General features: G+C 46.1%; 1 protein-coding gene across 1 annotated transcript in view; it reads left to right on the forward strand.

The window, feature by feature from the left end:
* The window catches only part of jub (LIM domain-containing protein jub), a 94,234-nt gene extending 71,778 nt beyond the window's left edge, over positions 1-22,456 (forward strand). The window contains exons 6-10 of the mRNA XM_037427662.2: positions 1,084-1,135; positions 1,201-1,269; positions 4,701-4,835; positions 11,648-11,713; positions 22,316-22,456. Coding sequence (XP_037283559.1) covers positions 1,084-1,135; positions 1,201-1,269; positions 4,701-4,835; positions 11,648-11,692 — 301 coding nt within the window. The 3' untranslated portion in view covers positions 11,693-11,713; positions 22,316-22,456. The remainder of the gene's footprint in view (positions 1-1,083; positions 1,136-1,200; positions 1,270-4,700; positions 4,836-11,647; positions 11,714-22,315) is intronic.
* The last annotated feature ends 1,100 nt before the right edge of the window (positions 22,457-23,556 follow it).

The raw sequence follows: 23,556 nt of genomic DNA on the forward strand, positions 1-23,556 counted from the left end.
TCCATGTCATGTTGTATTATTGTATTTCGCAGAATTCCCTAGTAAACATAAGAACGCCAATAAATAATAGATAGATACTAGGAACTGCCATTTCGATGTTTTGCAAACTAATCTACAACTTCCTGATTGGAATTTTTGTCCAAGTTTATTGCTTCAAATGAATATCAATCAGTATTTCTTAATTAAAATATTTAATAGAACACAAGTATAGTTCGATATACTCCATGCAATAGTCAACAACATGCATCTGGTCTCGTCATCCTCGTGTGTGTTGTCGCATTTTTAAACTCTGACTGGATTTCACTCAGGTGCCCTGTTCAACACGGTGTTCACTAACATATATGTAATGTGTCACAGAAACACTATTTGAATGCAGTAAGAAAATGTTACCTATCTTTAGACATTGTGGCCATGAACCTGCAAGAAAAATGTTTAATTACATACACTTAGCTTATAGTTGGTCACTTGATTTTATCGGTACCTTTTAAGGTCCCTGCATTTTTTCCTCCCTAACATAAGCGATTATGTTACGGCAGATGTGATGACCCAGAAACGTGAGCGGTTGGAAGATTGTTTTATAATGACATAGAGTTAGTGTTTTGAGAAAGCTCACAAATGCATGTATGCCCTTGCTTCCGGAAATGTGTAATCAGTAAGCAGCAGTTCTTAATTTCACTTGTCATGTCACTGCATCTTTCTCATTCTTTGTCACTTTTGTGATGTGCGAACCTCGGCAGGGTATCTATTAAAGTGCTGCAGGAAATAGACACGGTCTCTTAGATAGGCCGGACCTTGCTGTTCGCATTGTCCCATCTGACTAGAACCAACGAGTTGACAGCTGAAAGGGAGTGTAAACTTTTTACTTTTCATATCGTTATGCATGGCTTATTTTCAAACATTTCTTACAAATATATTCCTTGAGAAGCACCACATTCAATCAGGCAGATGGCTCAGTTTTTAAGAATGGATCTTTTCAAAACCAGCTCTTCTTCACTTGTCATGGTTGTTACTTTGGTGAAATGTACATATTTATCACTCCTGCTGCATATATTTATATGGTTCAACCTGTGTCTATTTTTCCAGAATGTTTGCGCCGAAGTGTGCAGCTTGTGGGAAGGCAATTACACCTGTGGAGGTGAGAGCTGTCTGCTTGCTATTCCCTGAAAGCACTATTTTGACTTATGATATTCATTTCTACAGGGAACTGATGAAACTGTCAGAGTTGTTTCAATGGACAAGGATTTTCATGTGGACTGCTATGTTTGTGAGGTAAAGTGAATTTTTTTTAATGAGCAATTTACTCTATTTAGTGATGTTCATGCAAGATTTAAAGAGGTTTGTGCCATAGTTTAGATATGATACTTGAGGAGAAAGGTTCTATTAGTTTTCTATAATTAAAACACACTTTCTACATCTTTCTCCTCCTGTGGTGCTATTCACCTATGCCAAATGCAAATTTAGTGCAGTAGTGGCAGCGGGTGGTGGTGGCAAGGTTCACCGCCGCCCACTTGTTTTTGCAGAAATGAAAATGAAGCGAATGTAGACACATAGCATTATTCTGATATTGCTTCCTAGTTTTTTGGGGTTACAGTACACTGTTCTGCGGATGCTACATCAAAAATCATTTGTTGCCATTATCAAAAACCTGCATGGTCATATATCTACACTTTAAACAATGTCAGGGCAGGTCTGAATAATTAAAAGTATAGAGTAACCTTGGGTAGGTAAGTGAGATAGTAGGGGGCCTCTTGACCCCCCCCCCCCTCCCCCTCATCGGCATGCATGCCTTTGGTGGCAATTATTTGATGCTGAAGGATTTGAGCCTTCTCTATGTACTAACTACTATGTCATCAATCAGACGACTTGCTATACTGACAGAAATTCCTGTGCTTTGGTGACATCATGTGTTGTCATTGCCTCTCTCTGTAGTATTGAAGGCAAATTGAGTTATCGAATGTTCTAATCAGTGTATTGAAATTTTGCAAGGATTACCGTGACTGGTTTGGTGTTTTTACATTTTTATATAGTCTTTATATGAGAGCCAATGGCAAAAGAGAAGTCCATTTAAAGAAGTGTTGTTTTATATGTTTAAGATCGTACAAGTGGTGCAGAAGCTATGACATATATGTCACATTTGTGTGATTGGCACTGAAAGTAATAATAAGATATCATAATGTTTTGCAATGTTTGCCATTGTTGAAGACCTGCACATGGGGTCAAGTTTTTGCAGTCCAAAAGAAGCTGGGATGTATCCCTTTCCATGAGGGGCATTTATCAAAACAGATACACTGCCTTGTCACGTGTCCCCTTGTGCAAACACCCTTCCAGCAGATGTCCCTCTAGTCTGAAAGCTTTTGTAGTTCCTATAAAACAGTAGTTTTTCCAGAATCAGTCAAAGTCATAAAAAAGATTGTTGGCAGGGGCTTAGCCAGAATTTTTCTTTTTCGGGGGGGGCACTAACACTTGTAATGTTTTCTGCGGGAGTGTAAAAGATCAGTCATGATGTCACCAAACGTTTACTTTCATTGTCTTCTTGCTTTTTTTGTGGTCCGCATACTGGTATTATGCAAAAAACTGTGTTAAAGAGCATGTATAGAAATTCTGGTGTTGGCATTGACATCAGTGGTATTATTGTACATAATCAAAACAGTATGATGAATGCAAATAATAAGAATCGTGGCTCTTTGCTAAAACTGAGCCCACGCCTTCAGCATGACTGTGAGGTGTTATACCACAAAGTGTAAACTGTTTCAGGGGGGGAAGAAGAAAGAGAGAGAAACCTATACAGTTGTCATAAAGTGTAAGAAGTCATTTTTTCATTTATAGAATTACATGGCAGAATTGTAGAATCACACGATAGAGTGGGTGGTTTCAAGGCCCACCCTTTACAAAGTGCTCAGGCTTAATCAATCATCAGGAGCAGCAGCAACATCACAAAAGTGTGCAGCTGCGCAGGTGCATATACTATCTTATGAGCAGGCTGAGGGTGCTTTGATATTTAGCAAATTAATTAATTATGCCATAACTGGCACTTCAAAATTGTACTTGCATTTGGCATTAAAAAAGTGTTACATGTGTAGATGTGCCTTTCCTCGCAGCACAATACAGTTGTCCACTGAGCAGTGAAGCCAGGTAAACAAAAGGGGAGATGATGCAAATGTGGCCTCATCACACTATCGGGGTCTACTCTCGAAGGCAAGGCTCTAGCATTCACCAAGTTCTCGGTCTAGCTAGCAACATCTTGCAGAATCACAAGCAGTGGTGTACCAACTATATATATATATATATATATATATATATATATATATATATATATATATATATAATCTGAGAGAGACCACTTCTACCTCGTGCTCGCTCTTTCACCTGGGTTTTCATACACACAGCACTTGTTCAGTAGCATAAAAAACAAGGAAAAAAAAAAGGACACTCAGTTTAAAGCAACATGCACTGGGACAACACATATAGGTCTTTCATGCATGATGCATGTAATAATATTACGCACGACGCTTTTATGCATCACTTCACAACTTTCCGCATGAGTACAATCATGTTGATGGCAGCCTCCTCAACTGTAAATATTTTATCATTGAATAAAATTTGTAATGACTAAAAACAGCTCACAAAGATCTCAGTTTTTAAATGTGAAGCACTACTGGAGGAACCAAAAGTATTTTGAGCATTTCTATCTACTTATTTTAGCTTTCTACTGAGCTCGAGTACACTGCTTTATTTGTCGTCGCTTTGCAAGTTGCCTCTATCTCTCCAAGTTGCCATAAGCAAGGCTGATCAGATTTATCGGAGATTAAAAGAGAGAAATAAACGTTTATTTAGAAACAGTGTTCCGAGCATGGCCCGGTGTCACCCTAAGGTGGAAGGGTTCTCTAGTCAAGGAACCCTCTGGTTTCGGCTGCCCTCTTGGCCCTGGTGACGAGTTGTCGCTGGTTTTCCAGGTCCTTAAAGCGGAAATTTTTTTTTGGTGCTTCCAGTAAGGCAAACCTAAAATATTTAGAAAGCTTAGTCGCAATCATGTGCTCACAGCAGGTTCGACAGAGCAGCGGTGATGGTAATACTTTTTGATGAAAGAAAATGATTTTCCTGAAATGCTTTGACCAGTCCATAAAAAGTTTGTTCGTTTCCATCTATAACTGCATCGGCCAGTCACAGCAGAATGAAAACATGAACAAGTGATGCAATATATAGGGCCCCTGTTCAGCGCTAGCCTGCTCTGCAGTGCTACAGCACAGGGCGGAAAGCGTCGCAAATAGCCTTCAAGGAAAATATTCACTGCTGGAATGATGGAAAATTATCACTGCATATTGTACCTTTGCCTCGTACTATTTTCTTTTTCTCGTAACATTATGATTGGGCGATTACAGTGGTGAAGGAAAATTTTGCCTTAGTTGTTGTTTTCACTAGCGTGCAACCAACAGTGAACACTGTTGAAAGTGGGGAAGCTTGTGCCCCCATGCCCCCCCTGCTGATATGCCTATCATCACAAGCACTGTTCAATAGGTAGCGCCCACTGAAATAAAGTTTCTTTCCAAAACGCATAAATCTTCGCTGTGCTTTACAAGATACCTTTATTTCTCATTTTTGTTTGACATGATTCAACATGGAAGTTTGCACTGGAGTGCATATTTACTCTCCGAATATTTCTGGTTGCATTCTAAGTGTATTGTTGTTTACTGGCATTTTAGGAGTGCAACCTGCAGCTGACAGATGAGCGGGATAAGCGGTGCTACCCACTGGACGGCCACTTGCTGTGCCAGGGTTGTCACGTTCGGAGGCTGCAGGCTCAGGGCTCTGCTGCCCGAGGGGAGCCACCACCTCAGGTGAAAATCTACATTCATTACTCAGCTATTGCAATAGCATTAATCTACATGTTATTAGCTTAGAGTAAGTTCCAGATGGAGCCATTAGAATGTAAGATGAGCCAAGTAGAAATCCTGCGCCCTTCACAGCGGACCAGTAGATCAAAAGATAAAGGTCATTTAATGTCACTTATGCCATCGCGACTCTGTCATTTCAGTACTGTCTACCATCTGAATATTCCAAGATTTTCACCACTGAGAAACTCTTATGTTTAAGTATGACAGCAGTAGAATACTCAGTTTGATGCAGAAATTCTTGAAAGGATTGCATTAGTGAATGTACAGTAGGAGACTACATTTAAACCCAGTAAATTCATGGTGATGTCTTAAATGGTAAATATTTACTCCTTGCCTGCTACCAAATAATCTTTATTTTTCATTACATTTAAGTTGGGTTCCGTGTTTTTGGAGTTGATTTTTCCTTAATCTCCATTTCCCTGATATTAGTTGTTCAGTTTTGCATTATTCTCAATACTCCAATATCCTAAATGAACTGATATATGAACAAAAAAAAACATAAAAACACACGAATCTTACCGTAATTACTCGAATCTAACGCGCACCTTTTTTCCGGTTAAGCGAGTTCATAAATCGCATGCGCGTTAGAATCGAGTACGAACAAAAAAATTACGGTCAATCTATTGCCATCGGCAAATCCAAAACGGCCGCCCCCACGGAGGAAGGAAAAACCTTTCCTTCCTCCGTGGCCGCCCCCTACGTGCGTCGGCGTGGCGCGTCGGCCATTTCTGCCTATGTGTTTCCCATGTGCGGCACTTCGTACGTGTGCTGAGGAGTTCGTCATCTAGTAGTGCATTAGCATCGACGGCGTGGAAGGGCCGACTCCAAAAACTCGAGTGCACCACGATGCCGCTTTTAAAAGAAAAGTCATTGCGTGTGCAGAAACTGACGGAAATCGGGCCGCATCGCGGTCGTTCGGAGTTCCCGAAACACGCGTGCGGGACCGGCGGAAACAAAAGCAGAAGATTGTCGACAGCAAAGCTTCACGCAAAGGCTTCAGTGGACCACAACAGGGTCGGTTTCCGCAAATTAAAGAGCTGCTCGGCAAGTATGTGCTTGAGCAGCGAGCGGCACAGCGGCCCGTGACGACAGAACTGCTCCAAGTGCGGGCTATGCAATTAGTCTTAGAAAAAGGTCTAATGGGGAGCCAGTTTAAAGCGAGCAGGTGCTGGCTAACTAACTTTATGAAGAGGAAAGGCTTTTCCCTTTGAAGGGGAACATGCATATGCGAAAAGTTTTGCGGAGGAGTACGATGAAAAGCTTCACAGTTTTCAGAGGTTCGTCCTAAACTTGCGGCGCAACAACGGCTACCTGCTTGGGCAAATCGAGAATGCCGATCAGACGCCTCTTTACTTCGACATGCCTGGCACCACAACCGTCGAGAAGAAGGGGGTGAAGCAAGTTCGCGTGCTGACATCGGTCCACGGTAAAACTACAGTGACGGCAATGCTCTGTTACACGTCAGATGGGCACAAGCTTCGCCCGTACCTCATATTTAAATGGAAGACGCTCCCGAAAGGAGTCGTTTTTTCGAGTGGCGTGATCGTGCGGGCCAGCGAGAAAAATGGGTGCGCGTTGCAATCAATGTCTTGCGTTTTTTTTTTTCGGGGTGGAAATCGGGTGCGCGTTACAATCGAGGGCGCGGTAGAATCGAGTAAATACGGTATTTCAGTTGTCTCAAATGTTTGAGCATACAAACACGTATGCACACAAGCACAAATACTTGAATATAAAGCACCTATGTTTGTGTGTATTATCAGCTTAAAGTTTGTTATAGTAGTAGACCTAAGGATACTTTTCGAGGACTGTGTTGTATCCAATGTCGTCTGCCATGCTCGAGTTCCACCAGGGGACCGTGCTCCAAGAAGCCCCACGTAGTATGTTGATGTCTCTCCCTTTGTGCGTGACAAGGTCTTCATAAACGTGCTATGGGTGCTGTCTGCAAGATAGTCTGGATCGGTTGCATAAATATTTTTTGAAATAGCATTGTGTCGTCACCTGTTTTTCATAGAATAAAAAATGCTATTGTTTAGTCCGAACATGCTTTGCACTGTACTGTGTGTGTGTGTGCACGTGTGTGTGTGCGCTTGTCTGTGTTTTCGCTTCTTTAGTTGTTTTTCTTTTTTTGCAGTGTATTATTTTTTCTGTTTATTTATTTTCTTGTATATAGTGATATATTTTTCTCTATTTACTTTGCACTCGCCCCTCCCTTACTCAATGTCTTATTGGGACGTGTAAGGTATGACAAGTAAATAGAGTTTACATAAGCCAAGCTGGCTGATGTATCAATGACTGTTTAGGACATGCTCTTTAGGTAAAAATGGGAATTTAATCATATTGGCTCTTAAAATCTGAGTCTATAAGATAAATTCAAATAGTCCCAAACTCTTTTGTAAGTGTTTATCGGATTTTTTTTATTAATCTGAAATGGGACCACTCGTAGTATTGCGTGATTCCAGTTCTTTATGTGATTTTAGACTGTAGCTCTTTTGGTTTTGGGATGTTTAATTGCTATCGACGTTGGGCGCATATCAAAGTAAGGAGAAAGCAAGTAATTCAGTTCGGGGAACATGATAGCATTGGTGTAGCACTACTGCGGGCAACACCAGATTTTTTATAATGAGCCGCGGTGGCAGAACAAGCACGATAGCTTCACCTATTCCATATTACCATTGTGTGATTGGCCTGCGTTTGTTTTGCGTTTACACGCGGTGTTTGGCTACTGTGAAGAGGTCTTTTTTTGAGATTTGCAGTTGTCAGATCTCCAAATCAAGAAAATGTATTTCATTATAAAAAAATTCCATTTTTTCACTCTCGCGTTGTTCAGTCATTGTCCTGGCACTTCCTGTGCAAAACAAAGCCTTTTGCAGCCATACCTGCTTGAAGTTCAAGCAGGTATGCTTGTAGGAAGTTCAAGTTAACAAAGTTTCAGTGTAATGAAGTAAATTTCTTATTTTATCGACGTGGTTATATCGAGGTTTAACTATGTGTAGTACAGTAGACTCCCGTTAAGTGAAACTCTCTTAAATGAAATTGCTGCTTAAATGGAGCAACTGCCACTAATACGTCTGGTTTCCTACTTTAATGTTGTACCCCTATTAATCTTCAGTAAACGAAACTTCTATTAAAAGAAACACATTTTCCTGGTCCCTTCAGGTTTTGTTTAAAAGGAGTCTAATGTATATTGCCCATTTCAATTGATCATCATCATCATCATCAGCCTGACTACGTCCACTGCAGGACAAAGACCTCTCCCATGTTTTGCCAGTTAACCCGGTTCTGTGCTTGCTGCTGCCAATTTACACCCGCAAACTTCTTAATCTCATCTGCCCACCTAACCTTCTGTCTCCCCCTAACTCGCTCGCCTTCTCTGGGAATCCAGTTAGTTACCCTTGATGACCAGCGGTTATCCTGCCCACGCACTACATGCTTGGCCCATGTCCATTTCTTCTTCTTGATTTCAGCTATGATATTCTTAACCCCTGCTTTTCTTCTTCTTGATTTCAGCTATGATATTCTTAACCCCTGCTTGTTCCCTAATCCACTCTGCTCTCTTCTTGTCTCTTAAGCTTACACCTACCATTTTTCTTTCCATTGTTCGCTGCGTCGTCAATTTAAGCTGAACCCTCTTTGTAAGTCTCCAGGTTTCTGCTCCTGAGCTAAGTACCGACACGACACAGCTGTTATATACCTTCCTCTTGAGGGATAGTGGCAATCTATTTGTCATAATTTGAGAGTGCTTGCCGAATGTGCTCGACCCTATTCTTATTCTTCTAGTTACTTCAATCTCGTGGTTCGGCTCCCCGGTTATTACCTGCCCTAAGTAGACATAGTCTTTTACAACTTGAAGTGCACTATTACCTATCTCGAAGCTCTGCTCTTTTCCGAGGTTGTTGTACATTACTTTTGTTTTCTACAGATTAATTTTAAGACCCACCTTTCTGCTTTCCTTGTCTAACTCCATAATCATGAGTTGCAGTTCGTCCCCTGAGTTACTCAGCAATGCAATGTCATCGGCGAAGCGCAGGTTACTAAGGTACTCTCCATTAACTCTAATTCCTAACTGTTCCCATTCTAGGTTTCTGAAAACCTCCTGTAAGCATGCGGTAAATAGCATTGGGGAGATTGTGTCCCCCTGCCTTACACCCTTCTTGATTGGTATTCTGTTGCTTTCTTTATAAAGCACTATGGTAGCAGTTGACCCCCCTTAGATTCCTTCCAGGATGTTTATATATACTTTATCGATGCCCTGATTCGGCAGTGCATGCATGACGGCTGATATTTCTACTGAATCAAACTCCTTCTCGTAATTTATGAAGGCTATGTATAGTGGTTGGTTATATTCTGAGCATTTCTCTATTACCTGATTGATAGTATGAATGTGCTCGATAGTTGAGTAGCCTGTTCGAAATCCTGCTTGTTCCTTTGGTTGATTGAATTCTAATGTTTTCTTTACTCTGTTAGCAATTACCTTTGTAAATAGCTTGTATACTACAGAGAGCAAGCTGATCGGCCTGTAATTGTTCAAGTCCTTGTCATCTCCTTTCTTATGTATTAAGATGATGTTAGCGCTCTTCCAAGACTCTGGTACTCTTCCAGTCAGGAGACACCTCGTAAACAGGGTGGCTAGTTTTTCTAACACAATCTGTGCTCCATCTTTCAGGAGATCTGATGTTACCTGATTCTCACCAGCAGCTTTGCCTTTTTGCATGCTCTCCAAAGCTTTTCTGACTTCTTCTATCATTACTGGTGGGGTGTGATCTGGGTTACTGCTAGTTCTTATAGTATTATTGTTGTGGTTGTTCCGGTTACTCTACAGATCTCTGTAAAACTCCTCCGCTATTTTAACTATCCTATCTATATTGGTAGTTATTTTGCCTTCTTTGTCCCTTATGCATACATCCGATTTTTGCCTATTCCAAGTTTCCTCTTCACTGCTTTGACGCTTCCTCCGTTTTTCAGAGCGTGTTGAATTCTCTCCATGTTATACCTCTTACATCGCATGCCTTACGCCTATTAATCAACTTTGAAAGCTCTGCCAGTTCTACTTTGTCTGTTGTACTTGAGAATTTCACGATTTGACGTTTCTTAATGAAATTCTTCGTTTCCTGGGAAAGCTTTCCAGTGTCCTGTCTAACTACCCTGCCTCCAACTTCCACTGCACACTCCGTAATGATACTCGTCAGATTATTATTCATTGTATCTACGCTAAGGTTGGTTTCCTCACTAAGAGCCGAGTACCGTTATTACTCGAACCTAACGCGCACCTTTTTTCCGGTTAAGCGAGTTCATAAATCGCGTGCGCGTTAGAATCGAGTACGAAAAAAAATGAATACGGTCATTTTATTGCCATCGAAATTTTCAAAATGGCAGCCCCCTACGTGCGTCGGCATGGCGCGTCGGCCATTTCTGCCTATGTGTTCCCCATGTGCAGCACTTAGTACGTGTGCTGAGGAGTTCGCCATCTTGTAGTGCATTAGCATCGACAGCATGGAAGGGCCGACTCCAAAAACTCTAGTGCACCACGATGCCGCTTTTAAAAGAAAAGTCATCGCGTGTGCAGAAACGGACAGAAATCGGGCCGCATCACGATCATTCGGAGTTCCCGAAACGTGCGTGCGGGACTGGCGTAAACAAAAGCAGAAGATTGTTGACAGCAGAGCTTCACGCAAAGGCTTCAGTGGACCACAGCAGGGTCGGTTTCCGCAAATTAAAGAGCTGCTTGGCAAGGATGTGCTTGAGCACCGAGCGGCACAGCGGCCCGTGACGACAAAAGTGCTCCAAGTGCGGGCTATGCAATTAGCCTTAGAAAAAAGTTTAATGCGGAGCCAGTTTAAAGCGAGCAGGTGCAGGCTAACTAACTTTATCAAGAGGAAAGGATTTTGCCTCCGAAGGGGAACGGGCATATGTGAAAAGTTTTGCGGAGGAGTACGATGAAAAGCTTCACAGTTTTCAGAGGTTCGTCCTAAACTTGCAGCACAACAATGGCTACCTGCTTGGGCAAATCGGGAATGCCGATCAGACGCCTCTTTACGTCGACATGCCTGGCACTACAACCGTCGAAAAGAAGGGGGCGAAGTAAGTTCGCGTGCTGACATCGGTCCACGGTAAAACTACAGTGACGGCAATGCTCTGTTACACGTCAGAAGGGCACAAGCTTCGCCCGTACCTCATATTTAAGTGGAAGACGCTCCCGAAAGGAGTCGTTTTTTCGAGTGGCGTGATCGTGCGGGCCAGCGAGAAAAATGGGTGCGCGTTGCAATCAATGTCTTGCGTTTTTTTTTTTTCGGGGTGGAAATCGGGTGCGCGTTACAATCGAGGGCGCGGTAGAATCGAGTAAATACGGTACCTGTTCTGGAGCGAGACTCTGAATTCCTGTACTTTCCCTCTCAGTGCTAGCTCATTGATTTTCTTCTTGCTTATCAGTTTCTGTCGTTCCTTCTTCAAGTCTAGGCGAATTCGAGACCGCACCATTCTATGGTAACTGCATCGTACCTTGCCAACCACTTCCACATCCTGCACGATGCCTGGGTGTGCACTCATTATAAAGTCTATTTCGTTCAATTGATAATGCTTCTTTAATCAGTGTTGTTAGTTGAAGCTATTCTTGTGCTCAATGAACTCTATGTGTTTCATTGGAGCCCCTGAAAACATGCAGATATGTTCTAAGTTTTGAATTGTAAGCAGAATTATGGTAAGAATGATTTTTAGGCATGAACAAGGCATATTTGTTCATTTCTATTGTTTTATTTTAGGGGGCACAAGCACAGATTGTATGGAATGGAGCACAGCTACATTAGGCCTTGGTATATTTCTCTCAGGTAAGCAATCACGGTAGTCCTTTTGTTCTTTATGCATGTACTATTCTACTGGTCACAGTGTTCATTGTGTATATTTGAGTCTGCAAAATAGCATATTGTTTTCATTATAATTCTAGTAGCTTTGGTGGTACAGCAGTTATTATTGGCTAGGTAAGTATGTGTAGTCAAGATTTTTAAACTGCAAAATTATGCAAAATTTAATTCCACATGAGCCATTAGTTTAGCTGGAATTGTTGTCTATTAGTTGATATGTGTAGTATTTACTTGTCAATCTATGGCAATTTATATGTTGCTGTGCTGTCATTATGTCGAATTGTTCATTGTCAAAAGAAGACTGTAAGTTGGGCGAGTTAGTAATGATTCATAATGTAACTCTGCAAAAAACAGATGAAAACATGAAATCAGTGAGAAGGATAGACAAGCGCAGACTATCAATTGAAGCTTTATTGCAAGAACGAGGCACGCTTTTTTTTCCGCAAGGGAACTGAAGGTATGTCAGCAGGTATTCCAAAGAGTTTTGAGCAGTAGAGCCTTGGCTTGAAGTTTACTTTGGAATACTTAATTGACCGATGTGCCCAATTAATCGGTCTACAGCTGCAGTTGTCGCCCACGCATGTGTGTTGGTGCTGCGGTGAAACTTGTGCTGAACTGTAAATCGGTTTATACGAAACTGGTAAAAAATCCTATTGCACTCTCATGTTATAGCTCTGCACTGAAGAAATCCTGCACTCATTTAGTTGAAAATTTTTTTTTCTGGAGAAGTCCAAAAACTGAAACCAGCAAGCTTCCCGCGAGATTTATAGTTAAAGGTGTGCGAGAAGTTCATTAAGAAAATAAAAGAGGTCCTGGTGATGGTTGTTAGTTGGATGAGAAGGCGCAGCATAAGAAATTTGCTGCTCTTCCATATGTTCACGGTTTTCCCCACCGCCTAAAAAATTTTGCATCAAGATATGACGTCCAAGTGCTTATTTCTGCCAGGAAAAAGTTATCCACTTTATGCACCATAGTAGACACACGAGTGGCAAATTAGCAAAATGTTCAGCAAGATACATGCAATATTAGTCATGATCGTATTGTCACGGGGTCGTGACGTGGCCGAAGACAGGAGACTTCGTGTTGGGATTTAACTGTTTATTTGGGCGAACCTGTGCCCAGTAAACGGAAAGTCCGATTACAGCAGCAGTCTTGCACAGATAGCAGTCTTGGACTGATAGCGGCGAACGGAGCGTCGGCCTTCGTTCAACTACTGACAAGCGGCGAAGCGCGTCGGCATTTATACTCTTGCCATCGAATGTTCTAGCGTTATCGCTGGCGGTGGCGTAGGTTCCAGAACAATCTGTACCGTTCGCACAGTAGGCGTGATCTTATCGAAATGATCTACTACAGTCCGGAACCTTCTCGAAAACTGCAGGCGCGGTTTGCGCTGAGAATCGTGTGGTGTTTTGGAACGATAACGAAAACTTGGGAAATGGAACGTGGCATTGCCCCCCTCTGAAAAAAGGCGTCGTCCCGATGCTTTAACTAAAGATGAAGGTACAATGATAATGCAAGAAAGTGCAATGAATAAGTTACGGTGAAACAATAATAAAAAACACTGTTTCAGTTTGTTAACATGCATGAAACGGCTTGAGGCGCGCGACATGCACGACTTCAGGTCGTGATCAGCGTCGTTGAGAGTTCGTGATGCCGTCGGGGACAACCTCGTAATCAAGTGGGCCGAGACGTCGAACCACCCTGTACGGTCCGAAGTAGCGTCGCAGAAGCTTTTCGCTTAGTCCACGTCGGCGTATCGGCGTCCACACCCAAACACGTTCACCGGGCTGGTATTCCACGAAGCGTCCTCGAAGGTTGTAACGGTGGCTGTCTGTCGTCTGTTGATTCTTGATACGGAGACACGCAAGTTGTCGGGCTTCTTCCGCACGTTGAAGGTGCTCGCTCACGTCGAGGCTTTCTTCGTCGGTGACGTTGGGTATTATGGCATCGAGCGTCGTTGCCGGGCTCCTTCCGTAGACCAATTTGTATGGAGATATCTGTGTCGTCTCCTGCACCGCCGTGTTGTATGCGAAGGGCACATATGGAAGAATAGCGTCCCATGTCTTGTGTTCGACATCGACGTACATTGACAGCATGTCGGCGATCGTCTTGTTAAGCCGCTCGGTGAGGCTGTTGGTCTGTGGGTGGTACGCTGTCGTCCGGCGGTGGTTTGTTTGGCTGTATGCCAAGATCGCTTGAGTTAAGTCGGCAGTGAATGCCGTTCCTCTGTCGGTGATAAGGACTTCCGGGGCGCCGTGACGTAGGACGATATTTTCGACGAAGAACTTACCTACCTCGGATGCACTGCCTTTTGGCAGGGCTTTTGTCTTGGCGTAGCGGGCAAGGTAGTCGGTAGCTACCACGATCCACTTGTTTCCGAAAGCCGACGTCGGGAACGGCCCTAGTAGGTCCATACCAATCTGCTGGAAAGGTCGGCAAGGTGGATCAATTGGCTGCAGAAGTCCCGCTGGCCTTGTCGGCGGTGTCTTGCGTCGCTTGACAGTCCCGGCATGTCCTCACATAACGAGTGACGTCAGTGGTAAGACGTGGCCAGTAGTACCTTTCTTGTATCCTCGCGAGCGTGCGAGAAACACCGAGGTGCCCTGCCGTCGGATCGTCGTGCAGGGCCTGCAGGCGTTCTGGTCGCAGAGCTGAAGGCACCACAAGGAGGTACTGAGTTCGAAGCGGTGAAAAGTTTTTTTTTTGTAGAAGACCGTTTCGTAGGAAGAACGACGCAAGTGCGCGCTTGAATACCTTCGGGACTTCGGCGGTCCTGCCTTCGAGGTATTCTATTAGGGCCTTAAGTTCCGGGTCGGCCCGCTGTCGTTCAGCGAAGTCGTCTGTAGTTATCGTTCTCAAGAAGTAGTCGTCATCCGGGTCGTCTGGTAGTGGTTGGTCGACAGGCGCACGAGAGAGACAGTCGGCGTCGGAGTGTTTTTTGCCGGGCTTGTAAATGACAGTAATGTCATATTCTTGAAGTCTCAGGCTGCATCGTGCGAGGCGACCTGAAGGGTCCTTCAAGGTGGCTAGCCAACACAAGGCGTAGTGGTCGCTCACAACTTTGAAGGGCCTGCCGTAGAGGTAGGGGCGAAATTTCGACGTAGCCCAGATGATGGCGAGGCACTCCTTTTCTGTTGTGGAATAATTTGCTTCTGCTTTGGATAGCGATCAGCTGGCGTAACTAATAACCCTTTCAAGTCCGTCAGCCCTCTGCACAAGAACGGCGCCAAGACCTACGCTGCTTGCGTCAGTATGTATTTCTGCCTCGGCGAATTCGTCGAAATGGGCAAGTAACGGAGGCGTCTGGAGGCGATGTTTAAGCTCCTGGAAAGCGTGTTCCTGTGGCGTTTCCCACTTGAATTCCACGTCGGCCTTGGTAAGGTTAGTGAGAGGATCGGCGATGCGGGCGAAGTTTTTCACGAACCGCCTATAATAGGCGCACAGGCCCAGAAATCGGCGCACGGCCTTCTTGTCAGTGGGCGGCGGGAAGTCGGCGATGGCGGCTGTTTTCCGTGGATCGGGACGAACTCCAGACTTGCTGATAACGTGCCCCAGAAACAAGAGCTCCTCATACACAAATCTGCACTTTTCTGGCTTCAGTGTGAGTCCGGACGTCTTGATGGCTTGAAGTACAGCTTCAAGGCGCCGAAGATGCTCGTCGAAACTCGAGGAGAACACGACGACGTCGTCCAAGTACACAAGGCAAGTCTGCCACTTCAATCCTGCCAGTACTGTATCCATAACGTGTTGAAAAGTTGCAGCCGCTGAGCAAAGGCCGAATGGCATCACCTTAAACTCGAAGAGGCCGTCCGGTGTTATAAACGCCGTCTTCTCTCGGTCTCTTTCGTCGACTTCGATTTGCCAATACAGTCGCCGACCGTTTATTCGGACTCGACGGGAACCGCCGAAAAGTCCGAATAATCGGGAGTCCGAAAAAACGGATGCACTCGAAAAAAAGCACTTTTATTGGCCCGATCGCCCGAAAAAACTGTCTATGCGCGTCTGCATACACGCACGCTTACGCGCGACCACGTCGGCCTGTACCTCTGCGAGTGTCTGGCCGTCGCTGTAGACAGACAACAGCATCGATATGGCCTGCGCTAAGTCCGCATTTGATGGCTGTGGTGCGGGCGGCGCGTCATCGTCGGAGTCACTGTCCGCCAGCGCCGGCTCGCAGACCTGACGGACGATCTCGTCATCGTCCATCTCTGCGCAAGGCAAAACGGCACTGTCGAAGTTGGCGAACTCTTCAAACGTACCCGCCCCCACATCGACCCCGCTAGCACGAAGGTCGTCCAAAATGTCCGCTGCTGCGGTAGGCGGACTCTCAACCGCGGGGTTCTGGCCTGTGGCACTGTCCTCCTCAATCCCAGTAATAAATCCTGCGTGGCGGAAGCAGTTGTGGATCGTTTCCTGAGTCACTGACTTCCAGGCATCGGACAACATGCTGATGGCCGTCAGAACATCCACGACGTAGTTTTTGTTATTGTCGACGCATAACAGCACACGATTCAGGAGGCGCGACCGGTAATGAACTTTCAAGTTTTTGATCACGCCCTGGTCCATGGGCTGCAACACGCTTGTCGTGTTAGGCGGCAAAAACTCCACTGTCATAGCCTTCAAGTTGTCGATATGCCCATGGGCACCGCAGTTGTCGACGAACATCAGCACCTTGCGATTTTGCTGTTCGTACCGGCGGTCGAGCTTGCGAAGGTACTGTTCGAAGAGGTTTTGCGTAATCCACGCCTTCGAATTCGCTTCATACCACACAGGGAGTGATTTGACGCCTTTAAAACATCTTGGATTTTTTTATTTCCCTATCACGAGGAGCGGAAGTTTCTCCGTCCCCGTCATGTTGCCTCCTACAACAACTGTCAGTCGCTCCTTGCTATGCTTCCCCCCATGACAGGGTTCGCCAGACAAAGCTAGCGTCTTGTCGGGCAGCATCTTATAGAAAAGTCCAGTCTCGTCACAATTAAAGACGTTTTCTGGTGGATACTGGCGCAGCAGTGCGCACAGCTTGTCGGCGCGGTAGTTGGTCACGAGCGTTTGGTCGACGGAACCACTCTCGCCGCACATTCGCTTGAAGGCCAGGTCGTACCTTTTCTTAAAGTTGCGCAACCACCCGTCACTGAACTTGCAGCCGGTAATACCCATGCGCAGGGCGAGCGTCTCTGCTTTCTGTCTCAGCAGATCGCCAGACACGGGTATTTTCCTAGCCACCGTGGCACTCAACCACATGTTCAGCGCTTCTTCAAGCTGCGGGTGGCTGCCGTCCCGGAAATTTTTCTGCGTACCCGCAGACGCTTTCTCAGCTGCCTCCAGGATCTTGGCCTTCTGCTTGAGGTAGTCCGAGACGGTTTGCTTGGAAATGGAAAATTCCCGAGCAACTTCAGACTGAGGTCGGCCGCCTTCTACCTGGCGAATTATCTCCGCTTTCTTCGCCATCGTGAGCGTCTTGTAGCTCCCACGTTGGCCGCGTTTCTTCACTCCCGACGGCGCAGCAACGGGTGGCGTCGGAGCCATTTCAGCACGCCACGGAACACACAAGAGAGCGAGAACACAAAGAACAAGACGAACCAGGCCTACCCGCAGAAGCAACTGACTGACACCACTGACACGCTGACACAAACGCCAAACGCCACAGCGAACAGACTCCGTAAGTGGCTTGGCTTGGCCGCTCGACTGGCTAAAACCGAAAAAAACGTGTCGCCAAACATAGCCTTTGAGATCGGCAATGGCGATTTCTGCGTGCATTTTGACACTGGCCCGACGTCCATCCATAGCTAGTGCAGCATATCAGTGCTGGCAACCTAGCAAACGTATTGTTAACGTCCCTGTCAGCGTGTCATGGCGTACGGCGACGCATCCGGTCAGTCAAACTGAGTCCGAATAATCGAACGGCGCACAGCGGGGCGTCCGAATTTTCGGTCGTGAGTTTACATTAGGTTCAATGGGGCGAGTGGCGGTGCCACGAAGATGTCCGAATAAACGGGCATGTCCGAATTTTCGGCGTCCGAATAAACGGTCGGCGACTGTAGCCAGTCTTGAGGTCCATTGACGAAAAGTACTTGGCATTACGGAGCCGATCAAGTGCGTCGTCTATTCGTGGGAGAGGATACACGTCCTTTCTTGTGATTTTGTTCAGGCGGCGATAATCGACGCAGAAACGTAGGGTCCCATCCTTTTTCTTCACTAACACCACGGGGGATGCCCATGGGCTCTTGGACGGCTGGATAATGTCATCAATCAGCATTTCATCTACTTGTCTCTTCATGGCCTCACGTTCTCGCGTCGAAACCCTGTACGGACTTTGACGGTGTGGTCTGGCATTTTCTTCGGTTATGATGCGATGTTTCGTGATTGGGGTCTGCCGAATTTTCGATGACGACGAAAAGCAATCTTCGTATTGCAGGAGCAGGGCCTTGAGCTGTTCTTGTTTATCGTTCGGAAGTCTGGGATTGACGTCGAAAGCTATGGGAGGGGCTTGGTTCCTCTGAGCAGGTTCCGCAGAATCGGCGAGGGCGAAAGCACTGGTGGCTTCGACAATTTCTTCGATGTATGCGACCGTTGTTCCTTTGTTCACATGTTTGTACTCATTGCTGAAATTCGTGAGCATAACCGTTGCTTTGCCTCCCCGCAGCTCTGCAATTCCTCTTGCGACGCAAATATTTCGGGTGACTAACAGATGCTGACTGCCTTCAACGACGCCTTCCAAGTCAGGTGATTTATGAGCGCCGACTGAAATAATTACGCTTGAGCGAGGCGGAATGGTGACTTGTTCTTCCAGCACATTCAAGGCATGTTGTCCTGACGGCGTGCGCGGCGGTAGTGCTTCTTCTGTGGATAACGTTATCGACTTTGTTTGTAGGTTAATGACAGCACCATGGAGGCATAAGAAGTCCATGCCAAGGATGGCATCTCTCGAGCAACGCTGGAGCAACGCATTCTGGCCGCTGTATAAATGACCGCCTCAGGGAACACCGCAATCTAATGCGGGGTTCTGTTGGCAGCCACTTAGCTGCGCACAGCTCCATTTGTGGATGCCGTGCATTGTTTGACAAATGCAAGATACTTCGACGCTACAGAGATAAAAGGACACGTGAGATTTATGAGGCATTCTGCATAATCAAGAAAGGCGATATGTGTGTCAGTGCACCTTCGATAACGCTCCTCACCAGGGAATTGGCGTATTTGACAAGCGAATGAGTGCGCAATCACAGTTTATTTGTTATACGCATACAATCATAACAAAAATTACTCTTTCATGTCACTCGACTTCTCTCCCTCTTTTTCGTGTGCTATATATACACCCCTGTACGAAATAAATTTTGGTTGTAAGTCAGCGCCTCGTCCGTCTCTTCTCTGTCCTGTGTCCTGTGTTACGCGCTGTTTTTTCACTTCGTTAACGCTGGAGGACTACGAAGTCTGTAGGATAAATACGGCCGTTAATGGTGACTCTCGCTGTGCAGATTCCTGCAGGTGTTACGAGATGACCTCCAGCTGTGCGGATTTCAGGGCCTTTCCAAGCTGTCCTAACTTTCTTTAACTTCGCGGCGAACGGCCCACTGAGGACAGAATAGTCAGCTCAAGTATCGACGAGAGCGGTCACACTGTGGCCGTCGATAAGAACGTCGAGGTTGCTAGTTCGCCGTCTCGCATTACAGTTAGGGCGTGGCGTTGGGTCACGGCTGCGTCGGCTTGTTCCGCTGCTTCCATGTTGCGTCGTCAGGCCACCTTCGGTAAGTGAGCTTTCGCCGTCAGGGCTTTGCCTGGTTGGCGTTTTGTTCGGAAAGCTCCGTCGCGGCGTCGTCGTCGTCGGAGGATCTTCGGTAGTTCGTCGCACCACAGCAACCGCACCTCCACCGGTTGCTGCCCTTAGTTTCCCGGATACGAGCTAGGAGACCGGCCCCGCGTTGGGCCGGAGTACTGCCGGGGGTGCGGTGACATGCGGCGGCTGGGCGACGGCGAACGGGAAGGACTTCGTGGTGTCCATTGAGTTCCTGTCAGGTAGTGGGCGATGTCACGTGGTCGTTCCCCTGGCTGCGGACGTGGTGCATCGACGGCGAAGCCACGCAGTCCCATCTGTCGGTACTGGCAACGGCGGTAAGTGTGCCCGGCCTCGCCGCAATGGTAGCACAGTGGGCGGTGGTCAGGGGTGCGCCAAACGTCGGTTTTCCTCGGCGCACTGCGCTGGCCCGCTGGCGAACGGCAGGTCGTCGGTGGGGGTGGTGGCGGCGGTGGTGTCTGGCGACGGAAGTGCTACGGGGCGGCGTTTCGGCCTTGACCGGGAGGAGCATTGTGGCGCACTGCAGCGGCGTATGTCATAGTTTCTGGCTCGGGCATCGGTGTTTGGAGAATTCGAAGCGATTGCCGAACTTCTTCTCGCACAATGTCGGCGATCGAATCCACTTGTGGTTGCGCCGAAGGCAACTGTTTGCGCAGCTCTTCCCGCACGATCGCTCGGATCGTTTCACGCAGGTTGTCGAAGTCACTGGCTTGAGCAGCAGCGCATTCTGGAGTCAGGCGACGATTATACTGTCTGGTGCGCATGTCCAGGGTTTTTTCGATGGTGGTCGCCTCGGATACAAATTCTTCGACGGTGTTCGGTGGATTCCTCATTAGTCCCGCGAAGAGCTCCTGTTTGACCCCTCGCATGAGGAAACGAACTTACTTCTCCTCAGGCATGTCTGGGTCAGCGTGACGAAATAGGCGGGTCATCTCCTCTGTAAAAATTCCAACCTTTTCATTTGGTAGCTGAACCCGGGTCTCTAGTAGAGCAGCGGCCCTCTCTTTGCGAGCGACGCTCGCGAACGTTTGCAGAAATGCGCCGCAGAAGACATCCCACGTTCGGACCGTGGACTCCCGATTCCCTAGCCAGGTCCTTGCGGTGTCTTCCAGGTAGAAGTACACACGACGGAGCTTTTCTTCGTTGTCCCAGTGGTTGAGGGCGGCCACACGGTCGTATGTTTCTAGCCAGGTTTCCGGGTCTTCAAACGATGACCCATGAAACGTTGGTGGTTCCCTGGGTTGATGAATGACGATCGCGGGCTGGGATGCTCCGGTTGTCATAGTCGCTGCAGTAGAGGTCATCGCCTTGGCTTTCCGCGCCTTGTCTTGTAGAAGCCCGTACTCCGGTGGGAGACCTTGCTGTCGGCGGCTTGTTCGCTGCTCTTGGTTGGCGTCGTTGTCTTCTCCGCGACGTGGGCTGGGTTCACGGCTCGACGGGGGCGTCCGGTACATGAACGAAGCAGCACCTCCACCAGATGTCACGGGGTCGTGACGTGGCCGAAGACAGGAGACTTCGTGTTGGGATTTAACTGTTTATTTGGGCGAACCTGTGCCCAGTAAACGGAAAGTCCGATTACAGCAGCAGTCTCGGACTGATAGCGGCGAACAGAGCGTCGGCCTTCGTTCAACTAGAAGCGCGTCGGCATTTATACTCTTGCCATCGAATGTTCTAGCGTTATCGCTGGCGGTGGCGTAGGTTCCAGAACAATCTGTACCGTTCGCACAGTAGGCGTGATCTTATCGAAATGATCTACTACAGTCCGGAACCTTCTCGAAAACTGCAGGCGCGGTTTGCGCTGAGAATCGTGTGGTGTTTTGGGACGATAACGAAAACTAGGGAAATGGAACGTGGCAATATTTATGTGTTCTTTATAACCGGGGTTGTCTTCTCCATACTTTTGTCATGCAGTCGTGTATACGTGAGCCAAAAAGGTCACTGTCTGAATGTTAGAGAACATATTTATTCTCTAAAAGGCTATCTGTCGTTCATTTAGCAGCCCACTGTAAGAAATGCGGCTGTGCTCCGCTCTTTAGTGATACTTCAGTGTTGTTCCGGAATAAGAACCTAAGAGTGCTCAAACTTTTTGAGACTGTGCTTATTCACGAGAAATCTGAGTCTTGCATCTGTGTTCCATCTGTCCCCATACGTGATAAAGAGTTAAGTTATCTGGGTTTTGTATATGGGCGTGCTATGCTTAGATGTGGCTTATATTTTTGTGATATGGTCCCTCGTGCCTTTCTTTCTCCTCCCCCGTTTGCTCTCTCTCGCTTTTTATCCTGCCCTTTAGATGACCTTGTTCTTGCAATAAAGCCTCAGTTGATACTCTGCGCTTCTCGCGTTTCCATCCATATTTTGTGCACTTACATTATGTATGGTTCATTGTAAAACTCAGTGAAGTTGCCGTAGTGTGCTGTTGCAAGTGTTTTAAATACCACATTCAAGAAGAAACTTCAATTTTGTAATAACCCTTGCCTAATTGCTGTTTACAGTGATAAGTTTAATGAAGCTAGATTTGCAGTTTACTTCATTCCCCCTTTTGGTGCACCTTTGAATACTAGCAGTGCACAAAGTTACTTAACTGTAATGAGGGCCTCTTAAGTTTGGTGCAAGCTCATGTAATGTCATGTCCAGTCTCCATATTTGTTTTTTTTTGTGTGTGTTTTTGTAAAATGTTATTGCAATCTTTTATTCAAGAAATGAGGATTTCTGTTGTTCTAATCCATCTGTTTTGCTTTTGTCACCTGAAAGTCTGTCTTGGCCCTTACTATTTATTTCAGGGCTGGTCCTTAAGAGGAACAACTAAACAAACAAAATAAAACACAAGAGTTGCCTGAAGATGGAGGGCACCCTTTCTTTTGCAGCAAGCAGTGCCAATACAACATTCAACTCCTCGAGAAATGTTTTTATACATATATACATATATATATATATATATATATACATATATATAATGTATATGCACAGCACTTTTCTTTTTTGTTTGTCTCAGTGAATGAAAGGTTTGTTTAGAGACCCCATGGGCGACTTGTTTAAATGACCAATGTTCCAGTCGCCGGCAGCAGAGGGATGCGTACAAGTGCTAGGTGGCACGGCAGTAGCATGTACTATCGGCGTCAAATGAAACCCGAACAGTGGCAAGCATTTATGATGGTATAGTGTGTGCCGTCCACTTATCACCTTGGACAGGCACACACTTATGCGCAGAGATGCCGGACAGGATGCGCGCGCCTCTCAACGGTGATAACTGGACGACATGCACTATACTATCGCAGAGGCTTGCCGCTGTTCGGGTTTCATTTGACGCCGATAGTACATAGCACTTGCATATGAAGAACACTGGGCATGGTGCATAAAGCGTTATTCTGTCAAATGCTGAGGGTCCAAAGCAGCAGCATCCACTGTCACGCCTGCAGCCCATTTTTTTCTGTATTTTTTTTTCTTCTTCTGTGTACTTCTTTCTTTTTTATCCGAATAAAGAAGCTCTGAAGCACACACACAATATACTGGCATACAGGTGACATTTCCTGCACACGTGAAGTATCTGGTGTGAATGAACGATAATTAATCCACATGCACTTTAAGACTACTTGAATGCAGCCATTCAGTTGGGGAAAGTTTGTTCCGCTCACCTGCCCTTTATCTTCTACAGTGACTATCATTTCACTTCCGAAACTTTAGATTGTCGTTTTTGCAAAGGGAACTTATGAATTGTGCATTATTAGCTTGGAGATCTTGTAGTCACCTTCCAGTTCTTTGGACGTCAAACTTTTTTAGATAAGTATTTTCTCTCTCTCTTTCAGCACGCTTAACAAGCGTTGTCCGCATTTCAGTGATTGCTAAAAGCACTGGCTTAAAACCATAAAAAATTCAGAAGGCTATACTGCTGTTCCCTATACTCCGTTTCATACATCAGGTGCAACGCTGTGAAGGCTAGGCAAGTAGTCCGTAAAGAAAACACGAGGTGTTGCTCCGCGCGGTTTTGTAGCCGAGTGGTCTGACGCGTCGGTCCGGAGAGTTC

This window comes from Rhipicephalus microplus, chromosome X (assembly GCF_043290135.1).
Source record: "Rhipicephalus microplus isolate Deutch F79 chromosome X, USDA_Rmic, whole genome shotgun sequence".
In the NCBI taxonomy this organism is placed as follows: domain Eukaryota; kingdom Metazoa; phylum Arthropoda; class Arachnida; order Ixodida; family Ixodidae; genus Rhipicephalus; species Rhipicephalus microplus.